A 23,801-nucleotide genomic window follows, 5' to 3' on the forward strand; every position below is an offset into this window, starting at 1 on the left:
TTTTAAAAAAGGAAAAAAAGTAACTTAACAGGGCTCGAACTACTGAGCCCTGGAGTCCTGGAGTAAAAGTCCCGCCTAGACCACTCGACCATCCATGCTCATGCTTAGTGCGGATGTATTTTTAGCTCACCTGTCACGAAGTGACATGGTGAGCTTATGTGACCGTGTGATGTGATGTCCGGCGTCCAATGTGTGTGCGTGAGTGGTTGTGCGTGCATCTGTCAACAATTTGTTTGTGTAGACAGTAGAGGTCACAGTTTTCATCCAATCTTTATGAAATTTGGTCAGAATGTTTATCTTGATGCAATCTGGGTTGGGATTGTATTTGGGTCATCTGTGGTCAAAAACTAGGTCACTAGGTCAAAAACTAGGTCAAATAATAGAAAAAATTGTGTAGACAATAGAGGTTGCAGTTTTCATCCAATCTTTATGAAATTTAGTCAGAATGTTTATCTTGATGGAATCTGAGTTGGGATTGTATTTGGGTCATCTGGGGTCAAAAAACTAGGTCACTGGTCAAAAACTAGGTCAAATAAGAGAAAAAACCATGTATAGACAATAGAGATCTCAGTTTTCATCCAATCTTGATGAAATTTGGTCAGAATCTTTATCTTGATGAAATCTGGGTTGGGATTTATTTGGGTCATCTGGGGTCAAAAACTAGGTCACTAGGTCAAAAACTAGGTCAAAAATAGAAAAACCTTGTGTAGACAAGAAGAGGTCGCAGTTTTCATCCAATCTTTATGAATTTGGTCAGATTGTTATCTTGATGAAATCTGGGTTGGGATTGTATTTGGGTCATCTGAGGTCAAAAACTAGTCACTAGGTCAAATAATAGAAAAACGTCAACAATTCGTTTGTGTAGACAGTAGAGGTCACAGTTTTCATCCAATCTTTATGAAATTTGGTCAGAATGTTTATCTTGATAAAAACTGGGTTGGGATTGTATTGGGTCATCTGGGGTCAAAAACTAGGTCACTAGGTCAAAACTAGGTCACTAGGTCAAATAATAGAAAAACCTTGTGAAGACAATAGAGGTCACAGTTTTCATCCAATCTTCATGAAATTTGGTCAGAATGTTTGTCTTGAAGAAATCTGGGTTGGGATTGTTTTGGGTCATCTGGGGTCAAAAACTAGGTCACTAGGTCAAATAATAGAAAAGCCTTGTGTAGGCAATAGAGGTCACAATTTTCATCCAATCTTTATAAAATTTGATCAGAATGTTTATCTTGATGAATCTGGGTTGGGATTGTATTTGGTCACCTGGGGTAAAAAACTAGGTCAAAAGTCAAATATTAGAAAAACCTTGTGTAGACAATAGAGGTCACAGTTTTCATCCAATCTTTATGAAATTTGGTCAGAATGTTTATCTTGATGAAATCGGGTTGGGATTGTATTTGGTTAGTCAGGTGAGCGATTCAGGGCCATCATGGCCCTCTTGTTTACCTATATAAGCCATCGTCGTAGTTTCCCAAAATATAGGACAACAACAGAACTTTCCAAATTATTCATTCGTTTGGCGTTGCACAATGCTTTAACTTGCTTCATGTTATTAGACTCACAATTCTAATTTTTGTATTGACCATTACATGACATGCCATGAGTTTAATTAGTCTGTGAGTGTGTCTTGTACTTTTGGAAACATGCCATAAAGAATGAACTTCCTTATTATCATAAGAAGATCTGGGAAAACTTAGCTCAATGCCTGTGCATTAAGGGTCGTCCCAGATCAGCCTGTGCACAGGCTGATCAGGGATGACACTTACGCTTTTATAGTATTTTTTTGTTTAATGGAAATCTCTTCTAAACAAAAATCCAGTTTAGGCTGAAAGTGTGATCCCTTATTACCCTACACAGACTGTACAAGCTAATCTGGGACAATACTAGGCACATGCATTAAGCTCAGTTTCTCAGAACAAGGCTCATAATATGTCTCCTTCTGTTACTATTTGAGCTCTGAGTGTTTATATTCAATTACCCGAACTGGGTTATTCGTAAAATATATATTTATGAAAATTCACATGTTCCATTATGACTCTCAGCGATGCCACGGCCATACACCACAGGCTACATGACTCACTCTACCCCCCCAAGCCCCTACCCGCTGCCAGCTGGGCGTACCCTCCCAGCCAGCCCCCGGCCCCCTACATGCCCCAGCCAACCATGCAGCAAAGTGAGCTTCTCAACGGTACGTCACAACTTTCATTACTATGCATTCATGTGATATATTATATATTAATGTGTTATATTAAAATGATTAGTGTAATATGCCTTATTATTAATATGGTACATCACTAGCAAGGGTTTTACCTTTTGGGTGATAAAATTGTTTCTGGTTAACTGACCATGGCTGAAAAATATCTGTTCCTGTAACATTGTCTTGAGTTTTAGTTCAGGTCCTGTTTGAATGAGGCATATTGACCCCACAAAGTCTGTTTGTTCAGTTCAGGGTCCATGTTTCTCCAGATTTTCAACTCCTGTACATGTTTATGTCCCCCACCACTATAGTGGGGAGACATATTGTTTTTGCCTGTCTGTTGGTTTGTTTGTTTGCCCCAACTTTTACTTTATCATGGAGCTGCACATTTTGAGTGGTGAAAGGTCAAGGTCATCCTTCAAGGTCAAATATATGGGTCAAAATCGATCATTAAATGTACACTTTTGCAATATTGAAGCTAGCAACTTGATATTTGGCATGCATGTGTATCTCATGGAACTGCACATTTTGAGAGATGAAAGGTCAATTCATCCTTCAAGGTCCAAGGTCATATATATGGGGACATAGTGTTTCACAAACACATCGCTTTTTAATCATGACTTAGATACGTAATTAAACAAAGTTTATGCTGAAAACATGTCAGTTCTTTTTCATTTGTAAGTTTAATGAATTTAAAACATAGACACAGGAACATACTAATTTTGGAAGATTGTTATTAGCAATATCATTCCCACATGACCCAACCAATTCCTAAAGGTTTTTATTAGCAATATCATTCAATATTGATACCCATTTCCTTCCAGTTCAGGGCCCGCGATACGCCAACCCCAATTTCCCCCAGAATTCCAAAGAAGCCATACAGTCAATGTTGAGGGCACGCCAGCCTGGCAGTGGGCCCGCCTACATGCCCCAAACTAACATCAATAATATTCAACAGAACAAGCTGCTTATTCGACAGCGCCTGGTTCAGCAGCGAATGCCCCAGCCCCACCTGGCTGACACGGGAATGTATGGCGGGAGCATGACGGGAACCAGCCCGGGCTCTGGGATGATGTCTATGAATCAGGGTGAGCTTTAATAGGCTGTGCAAACAGTTTAGATCTAAACCTATTTATTTTAGCTTAATTTCATCTTAAGCCTTATCTTATTAACACACTATTGAGTCTGTTTCCTGGATAGAATCAGTATATGGTGTGTATTTTGAGGAGATCAAACGTACGCTTCCACCGTAGGGATCAAACCCATGACATCCCACTTGCTAGGAGCACACTAAATCCACTATGCCACAGTGCTAATATTTTGTTATGGGAAGTTACTGAAAGCTGGGTTCCTTCTAATTGTGTGGTCCTTGATTAGTCTGTGCAGACTACGCAGGCTAATCTGGAATGACACTTAAGGCACATGCATCAAGCCCAGATGTCCCAGAACATTGCTAATCTGTTTCTACTTGCACAGGTGCTGGTCCAATGAACCCGATATATACAGCAGCAACTATGGCGGCATGCAGTCACAGCCCCCCATGGAACAGATGATGCAACAGAACTTCAGCCAGTCTTACTCCAGCTCACAGAACACGGCCATGATGCAGGCCTTACCCCAGCAGGCAAACTACATCTCTCAGGCTCAGCCTACGCAAGTCCCCTTCTCAAATACGTCCAGGTAAGTTTACACACCATTCTCTTATTGAGCCTTGCTCTGGGGAAAATTGCTCTTAATGCATGTTCATGAAGTCTAGTCCCAGATCAGTCTGTGCAGTCCAAACAGGCGTATCAGGGATGACACTTTTTGCCTAGACTGGATTTTCATTTAGAAGAGAATTTCTTTAAACGAAAAAGTCCATAAAAGCAGAAAGTGAGTCCCTGATTAGCCTGTGGACTGCATAGGCTAATCTTGGATGACGCTTTATCCACATGCATAACTTTCCGTTAGTAAGCAAAAATTATCCAAAATAATACCACATATTTTAACTCGTATGTCATGGTCGCAAATGTCTAGGTAAGTTTACACAAGTCCATTCCTTAACTTGATCTTGTAGATTATTATTGTTCAGTTCTCAAAAGACATCCACGTAAGGTTACACAAGTTAAGTTTGCTAAATTATGCTTGTTATTTTACACAGATCTGATTCCAAATTTACATTTGGTAAATTTACATGATGTCCAATTTTTAAACAATTCTTTGTTGCCTTACTTAATCATTTTTATAGCACAAAACAGTTTGACATATCGGATAATCCGTTAAATGGACTAATGCATCTATGATTTAGGTGAATCAAACTTTGCATTTTTGTAAGTGGAGTATATAAATTAATAAAACAAGTATCATGATCATATAATTACAACCAATATCCAAAATGTTTTGTTTTGTATATAATCCAATTAGGGCTTTTTGCCTTAATAGAGAATTTCCGTTGTGTATAATTTTGAGATGTTGGGACTCAAATTTTCAAACATTTTAAAGTTTGCAACTTAAATGTTCACAATATACAAAAGTTCGGGGATTCTTTCTTTAATAATTTATCAATCTATTTTGTTTAACTTCGGCCAAATGCTGCTTCAATGATAAGAAAGCTCTGCCGATTATTAAAACAAACTAAAAATAACAAACCTTACTCCCTGTTTTGTTTCAGTGGGCGTATCCCCATGCAGGCAGGTGGCATGAACCCACCCAACACCCTCAACATGGCAACAGGGAACTACAGTCGCATGGGTCAGACTGTGGGTCAGTCCGTAATGGGAGGCCCTGCCACAATTTTGTGCAGCGCATACCTCCGGCCCAAAACAACAACTGCAGCAGCAACAGCAGCTTCGGCAGCAGCAGTTGCTATACAAGCAACAGCAGCTGCTGCAGCAACAGCAGCAGCAAAAACAGCGGCGGCGAGTCAGCAAGCAGCTCTGATGGCACAGTTACGGCATGGCGGGAATGCACCACCGCAGATGAACTCAAATTATAATCAGAATCAGTATCCAAACTACTGAGGGAAGAATGGAATTGAGCCGTGCTTTGTGAATACCAGGCTTAATGCTTGTGTGTAAAGTATTGTCCCAGTATTGTCCTAGATTAGCTGTTGAAGTCCACAAATTAGTCCTATATGTCTAAATATAAGGACTGTTTTAGTATTTAGAGATTGTTATAGATAAACAAAATAGGCTTATCGTCAGAACTACAGACATGAGGTGTTACATAGATTGTAATGGTGCAAAATAGTAAATATACTGGCCTCTGGATTTTAACAAGTTGTTCCTGCTTTTACTTAGTGTATGTGGAATGTACCAGTATAGTGTTAGGAAATTAACTTGATATTTAAGCCTTATTCAAAAAGATACTATGGAAAGTTTTAATCTACCGTAATCTGTACTGAAATCAAACTGGATTTTAACAAGTGTCACTTGAGGCATGAATTTCTTGATTCAAACACTTACCATGAAATACAAGCTTTTATTTACTCTATTGCTTGGTGTTGTCCACGTTATTGTGACATTTGCTTTACATGGAACTTAAATGTAGCCAAAAGCCATTATGGGTAGAACCGTCTTGATTTAGTTCAACATCCTTGTTTTTGTGAATTAAGGTCCTTGTACCTTGAACCAGGCTCACTATCATGAATATTACAATGTGTGACCTTATTTCAGAGATGAGATTTAGAGTGTCCACCCAAGTGATTATTGTTATTGGGAACACCAAATTGAGCATGATTGTCCAATTCATCTAAAATATTGAGAAAAGTAATCAAAGATGAGCCAGAATATTGACTGAAGTATGTTTGTGAAAGTAGGACCATGCATGATAAGTTACACAGCTAATTACTGACCTGTACAGTGGGATACAGGGTAAGCAAATTATTACTGTGCAAGAGTGCAGGGCTATAATATGAATACACATGGGCCGCTCTCTGTGAAAAAAGTTTTTAATGCATGTGAGTAAAGTGTCGTCCCAGATTAGCCAGTGTGGACTGCACAGGCTAATCTGGGACAACACTTTACGCACATGCATTAAACCCATTTTCACAGAGCATGGCCCATATTAAAATATTTCTCAGACAGGGTCAGTTAGAAGCCATTTAACTAAAATTTACTAAATACCCTTTGTTCTTCATCATCAATTTATTAAAGGAGAAATGTTGGCTATTCTGCATTTTATAACATCGTCGTGTTTCATCTGAGACTGTTATTTAATATAACTGACTAACATGGTAAGCTATTGCACTTCATATGGAAACTAATACACATTCAGCCTAGGCTTGGCTTATCCAATGGACAAACAGTGTATGCTGTTTCAGATATGCAGGTATTACAAACCTATTGAATCTCAAAATGAAGTTGGTGCATACGGTGCTGCAGTTCCATCTGTTTAGTGTGTGCACAATGTTTGTAAACTAACATGAAGGCTCCAATCTTGCGAAGTCAATATCATGTATATCTTAAAGAATTAAGGTAAAAGGATCTGTTTCACAGATTGGCAGAATGAATGAAAATACTCTTGGGGCTACATAATGTAAATTATTCCAAGTGTAGTTTTTTTAAAATAGCATTTAATGACACTTATGAATGAAACAAATCCTCTGAGCACGTCCTTACTCGTTCCAGTAGCATTCAGAAAAAACTTCCATTATTTGCTGCCTTGATATAATTAGGATGAGTGTTCTCACTGGAAAAGTAAAATAATTTTTCATAAAAGGTTGTTTTACTTTTATTTGTCTCGACAATTATGTGTCATGTACGTTCATGCCATTTGCCAAATAACCTAAATCCTTAACTTAAGTTCTGTCATTGGAATAGGAAAGCACCCATTCATTTGCTATGCATACCAAAATTACCATCAATCATTGTGAGATAATAGATCTCTGTACATACTGATGGTATTCATAAATTACTTCTAATTAGCATTTTCATAATACATGTTTGCTATTTATTTGTAGAACTCTGCCGACACTGTGTGTAGAATATCATCATGATTGTTGATATTGTTATAGATATGATGAATTGTATAATAGTGTACAATATTCTTGTTGGAAATTTGTATATTCATGTAAATCTGTAAAAAGATCCATGTAAACAAAATAAAATGTATCAAAACTGAAAATGTGACTTCTTCGTTAACAGTTGATACTTAAAACAATTTTAAGAATGAAACACTATTGCAAACTGCAAAGGATTACAGAACCTGTAATATTTGTTATGTGTTTTCTACCACAGTGCCTGTATTCATAAACACAAAATAAGCCAAGCTTTCGGAAATCGGGCTTAATGCAAAAGTGTCTTGCCCAATAAGCCTGTGCAATCCGCACAGGCTACTCAGTGACGAATTTCAGCCTAACTGAAATTTTGTTAAGAAGATAGGTCCTATAAACAAAAAAATCTTTACAAGTGGAAGGTGTTGTCCCTGATAAGCCTGTACTTAGGCTAATCTGGGAAGACACTTAACGCACATGTATTAAGCCCAGTTTTCCTAACGTGATTTATTTAAGGAGAAATTTTGCGTATAAAATGTTATGTACACCAAGTTCTCAGGGGAACAGCATTTTAGTTTAAACTTTATTCAAGCAAATATTGCACGTAGACATTTACACATGTAAACATTATTCGTAATAATACAGATACCACATTAACTGTGCTTTGGATTGGACAACAAGGTCCATGTGACACTTATATAAATTCCTCTCTGTTTGTGTGGAGTTGCGACTGTAATCGTTGTCGTCAGAAGTCGAACTGTAAGTGTTAAGATTACACGCATACATAAACAGCATTTTATTAATACACAGCGCAACAGTCGTCGACATTGGTGGAAATATTGAAAAAAAAGCCACTATCAACTCAATTATGAAACCCTCGAATTTTTCTGTATGTTAAGCATCTATATGTTTTAGTACATAATATTGTACAATAAAAGTGGTTCAAATAATGAAGATAGTTGTCACGGCATTCATAACATTGCTGGATGTGACATTACCGATTAATGTTTTTTCAAGGTCAACATCTATTAGGAGAAGTTACCTTCAGTTTTACTTACATGTATCACCATAAAGATACATCAACGCAGTTCAAAACCGATTATATCCGTAAATGAATTGTACGCACATATTAACTGTTTGTACAGACTCAGAACAGAATCTAACAACCAATTGATAACATTGATAAACATATCAAATACTAAAATGTTAGAGATATCGGTAAGTAAATTGATTATTATATACCAAAAAAAATAAAAAGATATGCACAATTTTCATAATGGGAGCATACATAGTTCATGTGACCTGGAAGTTTTATGAGTCATTAATTATACCCGTGATACCATTGCAGGAGTTATTGAGAAACGTTTCAATCGAGTTTTCGCCCACATCACGGAGACGAATGAATTCATTTTAAACGGTACTTAAATAATATTCTCTTCATGTTCTATAATGTTGTCGATCTAAAGATTCGTCGTCTCGACTATTATGGAAGAGTTAATTTGGTTACATTATGAAAACACGGACTAGTCTATTTAAAAGTAAAGGATGTTTTTGTAAGGACTGGTCATGAAACCGTGTCTACGTTAAATGGTAGTTGTCAGTTGAATGTTTATGATACTGTACCCAGTTACCCGAAACAAATCTGAAAAGTTTAACTGCCCGCCATTACATGACTCAAACCGGCGAAAAGTCAACCAACATACACCTTAAAGTATATAAACAATTTACAATCACGGACACACTCTATATCGCTAACAAATGCATGATTTGCTGCAAAACATCCACGGAGTTACAGCAGTATCACAAAAGAAGTGCCAAATGACGTGTTAACAGATTTAATTCGACCGTTCTCTACAAAGTTCTGTTCCAGCTATCGTGTGTTCGTAGCAATCCCGTTTTCCTATCATTCCCCCTAACAACAAAACGCATTAATTATTTACACTGCCATGTCAGGCAAGACTATAATGTTTGGTCAAGTGAACGTATGCAATTACTGCGGCCTTTTCTATTGGTTTCTGGTGCGTTTAGAATTCCCTAGACATAATCAAATTCCTCTCGAGAACATAATTGTTTGATTGATCCATACAACATGTTGTTATCATTTGGTCACAAAGACCTTGTTTATTAAATGTATTCCAAACATTCGGATTTAAATAATGGGGGTATCTAAACCGTGTTAACTTTACTTAAATTTAAAAATATATAACCTCCAACTAATTTTGAAATTCTCTATTGCCTCAAATTTAGTATGAAAATCTATTTACCCTGTACATTAGTTTTAAAATTCTTTTCAATCTTCGAGTGACTTATATTCTCTCTAAATAGTTTTACAGTTATATTTAAACTCTTAATAACTTTGAAATTCCATTTTATCTCAAGACAACTTTGAAATTCTATTTAACCTCTCAATAATTTGGAATTCTACTTAGTAACACTGTTATACGGTTTATCAGCTGTATTATCATGTTGTGTTTCACAAAGTAGTTCGATCTTAAGTATCATGCAAATTAACCGTAACTTGGCTTCCCTCCTCCCCCTCCAATATGAAATTTATGAGACACGTTTTTTTTTCTGAAAGCAACACGTTTACTGAGCCTTTTGAACGTTTTTGGTTAGTTTGTTTGTTACGTTACTTTTAATATGAATACTCTCCAAATAATTAATTGTCCATAAAACGTCAACAAGTTGGTGTTGTTGTGATATAAACTTTAGTTTTCACTCAATATTGACCAAACTTGCTAAAATTGCGTATAGCAATATAATCTTGTACATTAATGATTAAAACACCTATTGAAATTGTTTAATGGAGTTATTTCCCTTTGCTCCTACAACCATGGGTGATTAGGGAACACGTTTTCTTGTGTAAGCCTAAAGGGTACCCTAATATAAACCATCCGTCGTACATATTATAAAGATGATACTAGGACCGAGGTATGATAGAAACTTCATTTTTAATTTCATTTTGAACAAACTTGCACATATTTTGTTAAGTCATATACAAATGTATTTAATCGATCGTAAGCCATATTGTTCTACTTGAGTTTTTGCCCATTCGTTTCCAAAATAAAAGGCAAACATTGAATTTGTGACCGCTGAATACAACGGTCTTTGCTTTCATCCCAACGAGTCATTTGTGGAATATGCTTTGTTGTGTGTTGCAGAAAGTAACATGATAACCGTGTATTTTGCAAATAAGCTGCACGATAGGGTATATTATTGAATACATTAGTTTAGAAAGTGTACTCCGAAATAAATCCGACGTGCCACAATTGTGGAATATGCTTTGTTGTGTGTTGCAGAAAGTAACATGATAACTGTGTCTTTTGCAAGTAAGCTGCACGATAAGGTATTTTATTGAATACATTACTTTAAAAAGTGTACTCCGAAAATAAATCCGACGTCCACAACGCGTCAACTCTTAATTGATAGGAATAGCAAGGAACGCTATTTTACATTAAATCTCGACCAAACTTGCACACATTGTGTATAACTATATAATGTTTGATGCCATGGATAATAAGCCTAATTGTACCGTAAGCACTCCACGTTTTCGCACATTAAAGCCCAAGTTGATATTTAAGCCGGCTGGTGTTAACCGGTATTTAATTTGTCTCCACCATCCCCACCAAACTTAAGTGGCGCTTTATTGTTATCTGTTCGTGACTTGCTTACTGAGTTTTTTTGCACGTAGGCTGCACAGTAGGTATTGACTATTTTGTCAGTGACGTAACTTTAGGTAGTATACTCCCAATTGTATTCGCTGTCTTGAAAGGTCCAACACTTGCGTGTGTGGATATAGTAGAAAGTCAAAAACACTGTCTATTTCTTGCTCGATTAAAACACAAGATTGTCCGGGTCTGTGTAAATGTTTCCTTCGTACCCGACAGCTTCGTACCCGTCGGATGTGGACGGGATCATTAGACTGTTTGTTGTTCTAACTTGAGAAACCTGAAACAAACAGCATTTTAATAGACCTCTGGCCATTTTGATGACAAATATGTGTCATCTTCCGATTTTACGGATTCGCGCCATAGGATTATGGACACATTATTGACAGAAACCATTCCAACCCTAGACATCAGACAAGCGCTTATAACTAAGTTATTTGCATAGACGCCTTTCCAGAAATCATTCATGCAATAAGTGAGAAAAGAACTTATCTACCAGTTGCTCTTATTTACTTCTATCTGTTCATAATTCGCTAACGACAATATAGATCTTCAGTTCAAATGTATTTATTAATAAGAAGCATATTATTTGTCTTATGATATATAGTTTTATTATTTTATCCGGGGTCAGCACCAACGCGCTACCGGAACTAATATTATTACTTGACCGTACTGTATTGACTATAACAATTACTTAGATACTTGACAAATTATTTTTCTATTATTCTATGTTACGCTCTTTCAACGGTTATCATGAAAACATGCGTACATTGTTCCATAGCCGCATCATACATCTTAGTTATTTAAAGTTTTTGAATTATAAAAGCGTTATATGTATACATGAAATCCAGCTTACGTCTTACGTTGGTGTGATGTAACCAACCGCGCCGTTACCAGCATTCGGCAGATTGCGACTTACCGGTAAATCGACGTTGTGATACTCTCTGTGTGTTTCGATGTTAGGATGGATGGTACCTGGCTCTCGAAAGAATATACTCGGGGACTTTGCTGTGTTTGATGACGGAGCTGAATTATGAACCAGTCCTATCGGAGCCACGGACGTTTCTTGATCCCCGTCTATACTGTCGTACATGTTACTGTTGATCTATAGGATTTTAAAATAGAAACTGCTGTTTATATACAATGTTTGTAATCATATATATAAGCTATCTCCTTTTTACATCACATTGACAACCAGGAACCCGTACTATAAAACATCACAATTGCAAATTGATAATGTTCGTGATAAAATTGTAAATAAAGCATAAAAGCTGAGCTACGACATTAATGATTACTGTATGCCATTACTTCAAATTATTCCCTTCGTATCATGGGTATATCGTTTGTAAAGGAAGACGAACTGATTGCAAGCATCTTAACAAAAGCTTGTTGCAAGATATATGAATTGAGAGAACCATACTATACAAGCGGTCAACACCACCTTCAATTTGTCTGCTTTATTATTTCATATTGTTAATCTGACACAACTCAATCATACGGTGGCATAAAGGGGACATAGGCAATATTTTATGTAACAGTCTCTATGACGTGCGCACGTAATAGCTATGACGTGCGCACGTCATACAGTTGCATAAAGGGGGCATAGGCAATATTTTGTTTGACAGTGTCTATGACGTGCGCACGTCGTAGCTATTACGTACGCACGCGATAGACATGACGTGCGCACGTCATAGTTATGACGTGCGCACGTCATAGTTTTGACGTGCGCACGTCAAGGCTATGACGTGCGCACGCGATAGCTATGACGTGCGCACGTCATTACTATGACGTGCGCACGTCATAGAAATAGTTAAATAATATAACATAGGAAATATTTTATTTAACTATTTCTATGACGTGCGCACGTCAAAGCTATGACGTGGACACGTCATAACTATGACGTGCGCACGTCATATCTATCGCGTGCGCACGTCATAGCCTTGACGTGCGCACGTCATAACTATGACGTGCGCACGTCATAGAAATAGTTAAATAAAATATTTCCTATGTCCCCTTTATGCCGCCGTACAATCATAATTTGATAACGTTTAGAGTTTATTGTTTATAAATAGACAATTGTCCATGAGTATACATCATATACATGTTATGTATATAACACACGAGTGGTCAAATGACTAGTACATTGTATACAAACAGAGTAAATTTTCATATACAAACACAAAATAAGCGATAGATCTATCCTTGTTATCATGATCAATCTAAATAAAATGGCGGATGTACGCATGTGTTCTAATTGTCTAAGGATAATCACAGTTAAGATTTAACAAGTTTCGTAGTTTAATAGTTTTGTTCACATATAATGCAAGATTGTTATTTGACTTTTTCCAATCGTATTTATCAATATACAACTTTTCTATTTTCTGTATATAGTTAATATTACAAAATGGTTTCATCTTTGGGCATATGAAGTTACACGGAGTCTACTTAAGATACTTTTAAAGTTGTTTGTTTTGAAACTTGTTAGATACGGTTGTATTTTAAAATCACAAAAAGTTACGTAAGTCTTAGCTCTTGACGAATTGTTTCGCTCATTTTGCCAGTTTTGTAGAAATAGGTCATGTACTCGTAACTTTAACATTTTGATATAAGCATGCATGCATATTGAAATTCAAGTTATTGCAAAAGGCAACACACATAATTAGCCCAGTTTTTAACATTTGGTCTGCGTTCCATTTCTCTGCACATAGTGTTGCACATATATTTAGCGTATTTACAGTCGTCTTATTTTACATTTTTTAACAAGCATCTAACTACATTTACAGCTCTTATAGGTACGGAGAGAAGCCCTTCCTAGTTCACCATAAATCATATTATTTTGAGTTGGTATCTTTACATTCAGTATTCTGTTACACAAATTTAAATGATTTCTTTCTAGCAAATGAGCTTCGTTTAATCCCAGCACCTCAGACCCTTAATGTAAAGTTAATATGAATATCAATTAAGTCGAGTTAACATTTAACAGACATTGAAGGGCATTGTAGTATACATTCGTTTAGTGTAAAAGTTGCATTTGATCCCTGACCTGCAAAGGTTTCACAAGTTGATGTCAAAGATCCTCCGGTGATAAAACAATATCTAAATCAGTAAAATTACTGAAAAACTACTGAGTTTGATACAATTATTCATATTTACCGGTGTAATGTAGTTAACATCTACATCAGGGCTTCCAAAGTTTTCGCTCACGCATCCTAAATTTGAAACACTTGGTGAGGTTGTGTTGTTTTTCCCGAGAAGTCTTTGAATCTGGGCACCCAGTGCTGGAAACTTGTTATTATTCGCGGGTCGCTTTCCAGCTTAGAGAAGAAACATTAGATAAACTTTAAGTTGAAAGTGGACGGGAAACCGGCATGCAAAAATGCTTTTTGTGATTGAAATTTAAAAAAAGAAAAGAAAATGTTTCATAAGAAAGAAGCAATTTAAAACTTAAATAAAGTACGTCCAATACGAAGAAACAAAACATACAAATCAATATTTAATACGTAAATTACTGGTGCAAATTTAGTTTAAAATAGTTTTAGCAAAAGTGCACAAGCGAATATCTAATTAAACCAAATGTAATTCAACACGAACAAGAAACTTAACATATGTTTATATATACTTAGGAACGATTTTTTTTATAAATAAAGACGATTTACATTTCATCTGTCAATCGAGTTAAAAATATATGCAAAATTAGCCGATCACCGCTTGGGGATTTCATGTGTCTCGGACAAAAGAGCAGGTGAGTTTTATGTTTTATTATAAAGCAAGCATGTGGTGATGTTGTATTTTTGGTTGAATAGAAATTAATCAATTTAAAATAGCCGTGGAGGAGTTGAACGTTTCTTCACAAAGCCTGGATCTGTCTCCACAATCAACAGAAAAATGCCGTTCAGATGCATGGTAGATAATTTAGCTAAACAAAAATTCATGCCTACGTGCTGCCGCGCAAATGTTAACATGAACACATGTTTTACGGTTTGCAATATTGAAATCTCCACAAGTTGTATAAGCAGTAAATGTAAGTCGCGTATTGTTCAAATCTCGACATATGGAAATGTGCAGATAATTTTCTAATATCACACACATAGAACATCTTAAGAAGAAGATGTAGACGTGACGATAAAATAACCCAATAAGAACTTATAACTACTTACACATATCTTCAAACATTTCGTACGTGGAATTAGAAATGGCTGGCAACTCAACAGGAGGGTGCACTTCCGAGTCATTAAAAAGTTTTTTGCCTGCAAATTAAAATGTTTTAGAAAGGAACACTGCTGTAAGATGAACACATTCACTTTTTCAGAGCAGATAAAAAATGTGTAACACCTACACCACTACGCAAATATGGGATTCATTTTTTCTAATTACTTAAATTATAGTAATGTTACATGAATAAGTAACAAAACATGCATACAAAGATGTGCATCATACTGGTCTTACAGTGACAATCCATTTTGATTTTAATTAAATGAATATAATAATCATATGTCTATTATAATCGAACCCCTTTCTTCTGTAACAAATAGCTGCCATGACCACGCAGCCAATAAGCACGACAACTCCCGAAACAACTCCGAGTACGACACCGACTGTAGAAGTGGAAGACACAAGGGCGCTGCTGCGATCCATAAACGTGTCGTTGGTACCTATATAATAATATTGCAGCCGAGGATGTATTGGTGTTGAGTTTTGTCAGACAACAAAAAAGGGTCTTTTATTTGAAAAAGTGGAGAGGCGGAAAAATCGAGTGAATATAACAGCTGTCATTAAACTCCAATCACTCCAATCTTTTGCAATTCGTATTGTTAAACTCTAAAAATTGTGTTAACGACTACAAAAAACAACAGCAACCACAATTATAACTATACATAGGTGCGAACGTAATATAATTTTACGAATATTATTATTATTATTAGTTTTAGTGTATTATTATTATTATTAGTAGTAGTTTATATTTATTATCATTATTATTATTATTATTATTATTATTATTATTATTATTATTATTATTATTATTATTATTATCGAAAGCCCAAGGATTATATAAACGCTCTCGAGTCCGTTTCCTGGGCCTAGAACCAGTACTTGGGTGTCTTTAAGGGAGATCTAAAGAACGCTACCACGGTGGGGATCGAACCCGTGAACTCCTGGACGCTAGGCGGACACCATATCCATTACCACGGCGACCTTATAGTAGTAGTCGTAGCAGTAGTAGTAGTAGTTGTTGTTGTAGTAGCAGTAGTTGAAGTAGTAGTAGTAATAGTAGTAGTAGAAGTAGTAGTAGTAGTAGGTAGTAGTAGTAGTAGTAGTAGTAGTAGTAGTAGTAGTAGTAGTAGTAGTAGTAGTAGATAGTAGTAGTAGTAGTAGTAGTAGTAGTAGTCGTAGAGTAGTGTAGTAGTAGTAGTATAGTAGTAGTAGTAGTAGTAGTAGTAGTAGTAGTAGTAGTAGTAGTAGTAGTAGTAGTAGTATTAGTAGTAGTAGTAGTAGTAGTAGTAGTAGTAGTAGTAGTAGTAGTAGTAGTAGTAGTAGTAGTAGTAGGAGTAGTAGTAGTAGTAGTAGTAGTAGTAGTAGAAGCAGTAGCAGTAGTAGTAGTAGTAGTAGTAGTAGTAGTAGTAGTAGTAGTAGTAGTATTAGTAGTAGTAGTAGTAGTAGTAGTAGCAGTAGTAGTAGTAGTAGTAGTAGTAGAGGTAGTAGAAGTAGTAGTAGTAGTAGTAGAGGTAATGGTAGTGGTAGTATTAGTAGTAGAAGTAGTATACCTGCTATGCACATTTTGCCAACATCGTCATAGCTGTATCCCTTAATGCACCCATAAGTGCAGACACCGTCATCCTTCATGCATATGTCGTCCACACAATGGTGGCACACGTTTGCACATCGTAGGCCATAAAACCCGACCGGACAGTCCTAGACAACACAAAACATTAGTTTGCTTATATATACACATATTTAATATTCTTTTCTTTAACAAGTTTTGTCAACCTGTGTACAAAAACCCCTAAAAATACACGAATCTTAACGTCTATACTGTCAGCACAAAACATTAACATTAATGCCAGCCAAACCTCATTACGGCTTTATTTCCAATCAATGAAGATTAATCCTAGACAAATGTCCGTTTATGTTTTTGTTTGAAAAGCGACATTGATTTGCGTAATATTTGATATAGAACGACACATAGCTCGTTAATTAATGTGTTGTAACGCACGATTTATTAAATCTTACAGTTCGAAATAAACATAAATTTGCCGTAAATTATAGCATCGATTAATACTGTAAATGCACTCAAATTACCAATAAGCACGCCCCACTCTCGTCATGACAGGAAGGTCCGTATTTGATCTTGCTACAAGTGCCAGGACATGTAATGTTACAATGCTGGCCGTAAAAGTCGCCATCACATCCACTGGAGCACGAGCCATTTCTAACGTCACAAATCCCGTGTTTACAGTTACGCGAGCAATACTTTTCGCAGGTTAGCCCAAACTTGCCGAGTGGGCACCTTAAGCATTCTCCAGTAGAATCGCATTCGAGACAAGGCGGTTTACATTCACATTGCGGACCAGAATAACCATCGCTACACCCAGAGAAACACCTTTTGAGACAGACATGCGGTTTTAACAAGCATTGTTTAAAGCAGCTGTATTGGCATTTCTCCCCATAATAACCAAATCGACACCCGGAAGTGCAGTCGCCAGTTTGCATATCGCAAACGTCATGCTCGCAAGTTATTGGACATAGCTGTGAACAGTTCCGCCCATACCGCCCTTGTTTGCAGCTTTCACATCTTTCAGCGATGCATTTTTGACAGTTTCTGTTGCAAGACGATTTTGAGGTAGGGTACAATTCATAGTCCTTATAATTATCTTCGTTAGCAGAGGCACCTGTTAAAAACAAAAACAAAACATACAACTAAAGTGTTAGATGGAACAATGCAAACAGTTTTTGTGTGTATTATTTGTATGCAATACCATAATTGAGGTTTTAATCACAATGATAGTGTGGATGGAAGTCGGTATTATATATATGTTCTTCCCATAACTTACCACACCATAATCTTTGCATCGCAATAAGGAACAAGAAAATCTTCATTATCGCTATCCACATTGCTGGTAATTTCACATATACTAATTATTTTGTAGTAAGTCTATCACTTCTACACTACTACCGTGAAATTATTAACGTATGATTTTATCCTTGCATGTGTAAATCCCAATCTTTTGAAAATATGCATTGCAATTTAATCACTTTAAATAGTATATTCACTGAGTTTCAACATCACATTAACTACTTTGGACTGCAAACAGAATAGCATTAAGATAACGCTATTATTCTTTCCACATACTCGAAATATGTGGTCATATATGCTTAATAGTAATCTGGGGTGAAAAGAACTTCCGGAGTTTAATGATCCCATTGATATATATCCGGACGATCCACTGGATGACATATACGGTGACTCCGTGCGACACCATTAAGAACAAAGTATGTTCCTTTAGTTATCAAGTAACTAAGTGCAATGTTCAAGTTGCGGTAACAATCATCATAAGCGTTGACTCATGTCCTTGTGCTAAAATTGACCTGATTGACATATTGACTAATCGGATTTTTCCCGTATTTATGAAACATAAAAACACTATACAAAGTTAGAGTTTGCAAGAGGATAAAATATACCTGCAGCTTTACATATAGCGTCTCCTTAATGGGCACTCCTTCAATTATTATAACGCTTATAAAGATTATAAGGCGCTTAACAAAATAAATAAGTGTTTGAGAATTTTAATTGATTTGCTTAAAAAAGAAAAAAAAACGCTTTGAAAAAAAAACTATGAACATATTAATCTTAATTACGTAAAATTCAGGGTTATATAAACTGTAGTTTATGTATCGACCTTTACTTTAAGCATATTTTATTTCGTGCCATAAATACCATCGTCGAGGTATTATACTTCCTTGAAATCTTGAAATCTTCCAGTTATGCTATTAAACGGCAAACTAAATTAGTTATCTACACTAAAGACCCTTCTTAAAATTTAGCCCAAACGTTCAATCCTCTGTAATATAATTATATCCGGGAATTTAAACACTAGGTTCTCTTCGTTTTGGAGGTGAATACACGTTAAGCCAATGCAAAAGCCGATGTTTAGCTTAGAATAAGATGTTATTAAAAGTAGTATACAGCGTTTAGATATTCATCTTTTTAAGTATTTGTTTAATATATTTCTTTTTGAAAACTAGTTGAAAGCTCTGTTTAAAAGCAGACAATTAAACGGCAAGTGCAAATTATATTTACCTTATTTATGTAGAGTGACATGGCATACAAACAATGCTCAAATATTTTAATTTGCCAGTGTGTATTATAACAATGCTTGCACGCACACGATATAGTTCTTCTGAAAATCAGTGCTTCATATATCATTACTGAATGTATTAACTGCAACTAACTGGACCTGATTTTGTGTATTTTACCAAAGTTGACATACTACGAAGAATGGGCATAGGGCAGGATGTGGAACCAATCCATTTAAACATCCTACATTATATGAATGTACCATATAACTCTTTTCACCGATTGATCATGTATAGCGTGCAATATGGACTTTGCACTTATCTTATGTATGCATATTCAAAGTACAGTTACGAAGAATGCACTGACTTCCATAATAGAAGAGATTTTAATCGTATCTCACTAAGTATTGTTATGGTAGCGTTTAACTCGTGCAAAACATTCACAAACAAACCGCAGGCAAATATAGGAAACTATAAACTCGTAAAATGTATGCTACTGAAGAACCATCTCAATCATGTCTGACTGTATCTACGTGCAGTTAAATGATTACGGTCAAATATGTTAAATATAAAACAATATATTCGTCAAATTTATGTATATAAAATTATTAAATGCGTAAACGTTTCGATTTCCCAATAAAATAAATGTTGTTTTTTAAACACTCACTGTTACACCAGTTGTGTTTAATTTATTTAAAAAACAGTTTCTTAAACAAGACAAATCAGTCAATGAAATTGCAATCGTTGTCAACTTAAATACAATTGCTTTAAGCCTTTAAACAAGACAGGCATGTTGTTAAAACTTAAAAATACAAAAGGTATAAAAGTTGGAAACCTTTTTTGGGTATTCTGATAGCCAACACGTTGGAATTTTCTCTCAGTAATATGTCATGTCCGAAACAACGTACATCTATGTCCATCTAGCATATCTATTAATAATAAATTAAGCAAGTCCATGAGTGCTGATCTTTCAGGGGAAATGGTAGATTTCCTGTCAGTGTTAGTCGTCTTGTCATCCATCAGGCGCTAAATACATTGCATGCGTGGCACCCTTCCAAATATCACGTATTAATCCAATAGGACATCAGCAGGAACGATGCTATAGAAGGCATCTCATGTTCATGATGTGCATATACGCATATTTTCTTTATTTCAAAGCGTTCTCACCAGCTATATATCAAATATATAGTTATCAGTTAATAAAACTTTACAAATATAAAACTACGCACATTGTCACGCCAGACAAATTTCTACACGATATATATTATAAAAGGAATATTGAATATACATGTATATTGGATGGTGAACCTTTGTGATTTTGTTTTAGATTACCGGTAGTGCTTTTCTGATCAAAATGCCAAAATTCGTACTGGTTTCAGTGACACTGTTTATTCATTTGTTAGGTTAGAAATACTATGCGCATTAATTCATTTCATATTGCCTGCATTTGATGCCCAATGTGTAAAACAAATTAATCTTAAGTATAGATATGGTTAAAATGTTTCAAATAGCACATACCAGTATTGCAGTGAAGTTTCTACATGAGGTTAAGAAATACATAATGATAATTTTAGTAAAGTTACGTTTTCGGTTCTAACAAATTTTAAAATCAGGGTTAAAGGAACGATTGATTGCGATAATTTTGTTCTATACACGTTAACAGATTTTCTTCGGTGGCTGATTTATAACTGTGGGGTATGGACATAATGAAGATTCAGGCAAGTTTGAGGGAGAGGGCATTTATGTGTTACCTACATCTGTTGTTATAACTGCGTTTGCACTTTTGTCGGAAGTCTTTTACGACTGAAGTGTTGTCTTGCATATCGTTTCAAAAACATCAACGCATAAACAGGGTTTGATTAAGTATCGATATTTACGATTATCCTTATTTGAGAGAGTCGATATATCTATATTCATTGGTAAATATCAGTCAAGTCAGTCCATAGTGATGTCAATTAAATAGTCGATTGACATACACATTGCCTTGTGGACAGACTCAACATGGTCAAGAGCACAGTTTGACGAATTATTTATTACAGACACGTATTTTGCCATAAAATATATTTGCGTTTAGTATGCGGTATATTCATCTTGAATTGCAAGCGCAGTATAGTGTACGCATTTGGAACCTTAAACAACAACGTAGAGCGCGTTAAAATGAATGACAAAATGTTTTCTTTTGTTTTATTTCTATATTGTAATATGGTGTGTCAAAAATATTCGATGATTTGCCTGAAGCTGAAAAAGTCTTAATGAAATTTCTGAGCTATTTCCCAAACATGTATTCATATTGTCATGTGCTATTGTTGATCATCCTCAACCGATGTCTAAAGCGTTGTCATCATTGGAGTATTCTGCATTTTAGAAACAGAGACACTTGCAAGGTTAATAATTTCACGGGAACGCATTGTTTATAACTTAAAAACGGGATTTTTTTTTTAAATTGTTTGAAATCATTTTTTTTTCTGTTTGGAAATTATTTGCACTGTTTAATTCTTGTTGTTTTTTTTACTTGTTTTTGAGTTACGGATGCAACTGCAGTTTATAAAGTGTGCAATTAAAATAATGCACATGGCTCATTATAAATGACCACGTGTGTTAAATTCCAAGATCCTAAAATCATACGCTTTATTTTTAAGCTTGAAAGTTTGTTTAAAGGCGATTACAAGCACTATCCTGCTGCTAAAATAAAATACGTGTGGCCTAGTACTTAGGGCATTTTTTATCGAATGACATACGGGAAGAGCGTAAGAAGGATATTCTTTTATGCATCCGTTTCTATACAGCGTTGGGTTGATATAGGATGAACGACTGCAAAGTTCAAAGGCCAAGTGCAAAGGATAGGAATCGGGAGTAAAATGTTCACTAGTCCACGAGTCTCACACGCAACATCTGGCTGACCTTAGGCCACGATGGATGACACAATACTATACATGTGTATTATTCTGTTCACACATCGAAAGTGTAATTGTAAAATTTTATGTTTACGTTTTGTTACAGTATGTGATGTTAAAGAAAAGTCTTAAGTATTTACAAGCCACTATGCTCACCCCCCAGTCTGCATGCCAACCACACATTTGGAAATGCCAGTAATTATAGTTATGTGACCCAAAGGACTTCATCTGAAACATACCAGACACCTGCTGTCTTCTGTTACCACCTCAACGTGTCGCTGAGAATAGGCTTTTATTTCAAGAAGGCTGTTGATTTATTGACAGGCAAGCGAGCGCCAGCGGATCTCCATTGCTTGTCTTCAAAGATATAAAAATAAACGTTTTTATGAGATACTTACTTACAGACATTAACTAAAATGTACAATATTTGAAATTACAGAGAATTGAGGCACTTATTTACAGATACATATCAATTCAAAATTTACACAAATTTTAAAAAGGGATTGCTTGATTCTCAAAAAGTTGTTTCTATGGTTAATGATTAACCATTAAGTAACTTAAGTGTCTTATTGTAATTTTCTACTGTAGTCTACTAGCATATGACCCATAGCCTTAATTAAACGACTGCCGTGTGTTTATACATATTTCTCTCTTTATAACGTTTCAGGAGTTTCAGTATTTCAATAAATTATATGTAGACAAAACTTAATTCCAAATACATTTACATTGCGGGACTATAACCTGACGACTTCTTTACATTTTCACGGTTTTCTAAACATAATGTACCTTATTTTCAAAAAATGATCGTCATTTGTCAACCTACATCATTTACAAAAATGAACCCTTGTTACAAAATATCAACAAGAATAACGTCGTTTGTAAACAAATTATACTTACAGTTTACTTTTTGATCATGCAAAATATAACTAATTCATCTCGAAATGATGAATGAAGAAACTTTTTTTAACCGTCAAAATAAATAATTAAAATTCATTTCCGTATAATTTGTATCTTTTATAAGTTAGACCGGGGACTATATTACACACTTTACGCATTATTTCCCTGAAATACTAGAGTAAATGGAACGTATAAATCAATGGCATTAATCTGATCAAAATGCCTAGACGCCCGGAGCATTTGTATCCCATGTGAGTTTTCGTATAACAATCTATTGGTGGAGAGAAATTTGGCAACATACATTGGCCTCCTGTTCGAGAAGAAAATATATCGAAATTGGTTGCCGGGATACATAAGCACCAGTCGTGGTGTTTATTTGACTTGTTACACTTGGTTATTTACTTGAACTATGAGAATAAAAAGCTAGGTAAGTTATTTTTAGATAAAGTTTTAGTATTGTATGACTGAATATTATATTTTTTTTATTTACTTAGACTAATATATAATTACAGATTCGTTTTAAATAAGTATTTGTTATGCCTATGTGAGAGATACATCGATGACCGACAAAGCTATTATAATTGTGTACACTTGGCAGATATTCTATTATTATTATTATTATTATTATTATTATTATTATTATTATTATTATTATTATTATTATTAATAATAATAATAATAATAATAATAATAATAATAATAATAATATTATTATTATTATTATTATTATTATTATTATTATTGATGCGACGTTTGGTATTATTGTATAACTAATAACATCACTAATACTTTTACTTCTAGGTGAAAATGCACATAATCTCCATTCTAAACGAGATTTGAATAAAAACACAATATTTAATTATCTTTAATATGTATTGTAA

General features: G+C 35.2%; 3 protein-coding genes across 5 annotated transcripts in view; 1 reads left to right on the plus strand and 2 right to left on the minus strand.

Annotated features, from left to right (window-relative positions):
- Window positions 1-2,048: 2,048 nt before the first annotated feature.
- Window positions 2,049-5,845, plus strand: LOC127864018 (ecdysone-induced protein 74EF-like). The gene is made up of 4 exons (XM_052403684.1): window positions 2,049-2,188; window positions 3,022-3,285; window positions 3,674-3,877; window positions 4,848-5,845. Exons 3-4 carry the CDS (start codon window positions 3,720-3,722, stop codon window positions 5,194-5,196), a joined length of 507 nt encoding a protein of 168 aa, XP_052259644.1. The 5' UTR covers window positions 2,049-2,188; window positions 3,022-3,285; window positions 3,674-3,719; the 3' UTR covers window positions 5,197-5,845.
- Window positions 5,846-9,860: 4,015 nt separating this feature from the next.
- Window positions 9,861-23,801, minus strand: part of LOC127864017 (uncharacterized) — a 108,496-nt gene continuing 94,555 nt past the window's right edge. The window contains exon 8 of the transcript XR_008041381.1: window positions 9,861-10,037. The gene's annotated coding sequence lies outside the window, so the exon portion shown is untranslated. The remainder of the gene's footprint in view (window positions 10,038-23,801) is intronic.
- On the minus strand, window positions 10,491-18,173 carry LOC127864016 (uncharacterized). Of its 3 annotated transcripts, XR_008041378.1 has the most exons (8): window positions 17,887-18,173; window positions 17,135-17,724; window positions 16,600-16,747; window positions 15,348-15,489; window positions 14,995-15,084; window positions 13,991-14,151; window positions 11,757-11,942; window positions 10,491-11,117 (listed from the first exon to the last, which is right to left on the minus strand). XR_008041378.1 is itself a non-coding variant. In XM_052403682.1 (4 exons), exons 1-4 carry the CDS (start codon window positions 15,008-15,010, stop codon window positions 11,004-11,006), a joined length of 477 nt encoding a protein of 158 aa, XP_052259642.1. In that variant the 5' UTR covers window positions 15,011-15,287; the 3' UTR covers window positions 10,491-11,003. The 3 variants fall into 3 exon arrangements, 1 of the variants encoding a protein (XP_052259642.1); XR_008041379.1 differs by lacking the exon at window positions 13,991-14,151; XM_052403682.1 differs by lacking the exons at window positions 15,348-15,489; window positions 16,600-16,747; window positions 17,135-17,724; window positions 17,887-18,173 and having other exon boundaries at window positions 14,995-15,287.

This window comes from Dreissena polymorpha, unplaced genomic scaffold (assembly GCF_020536995.1).
Source record: "Dreissena polymorpha isolate Duluth1 unplaced genomic scaffold, UMN_Dpol_1.0 chrUn083, whole genome shotgun sequence".
Classification (NCBI taxonomy): domain Eukaryota; kingdom Metazoa; phylum Mollusca; class Bivalvia; order Myida; family Dreissenidae; genus Dreissena; species Dreissena polymorpha.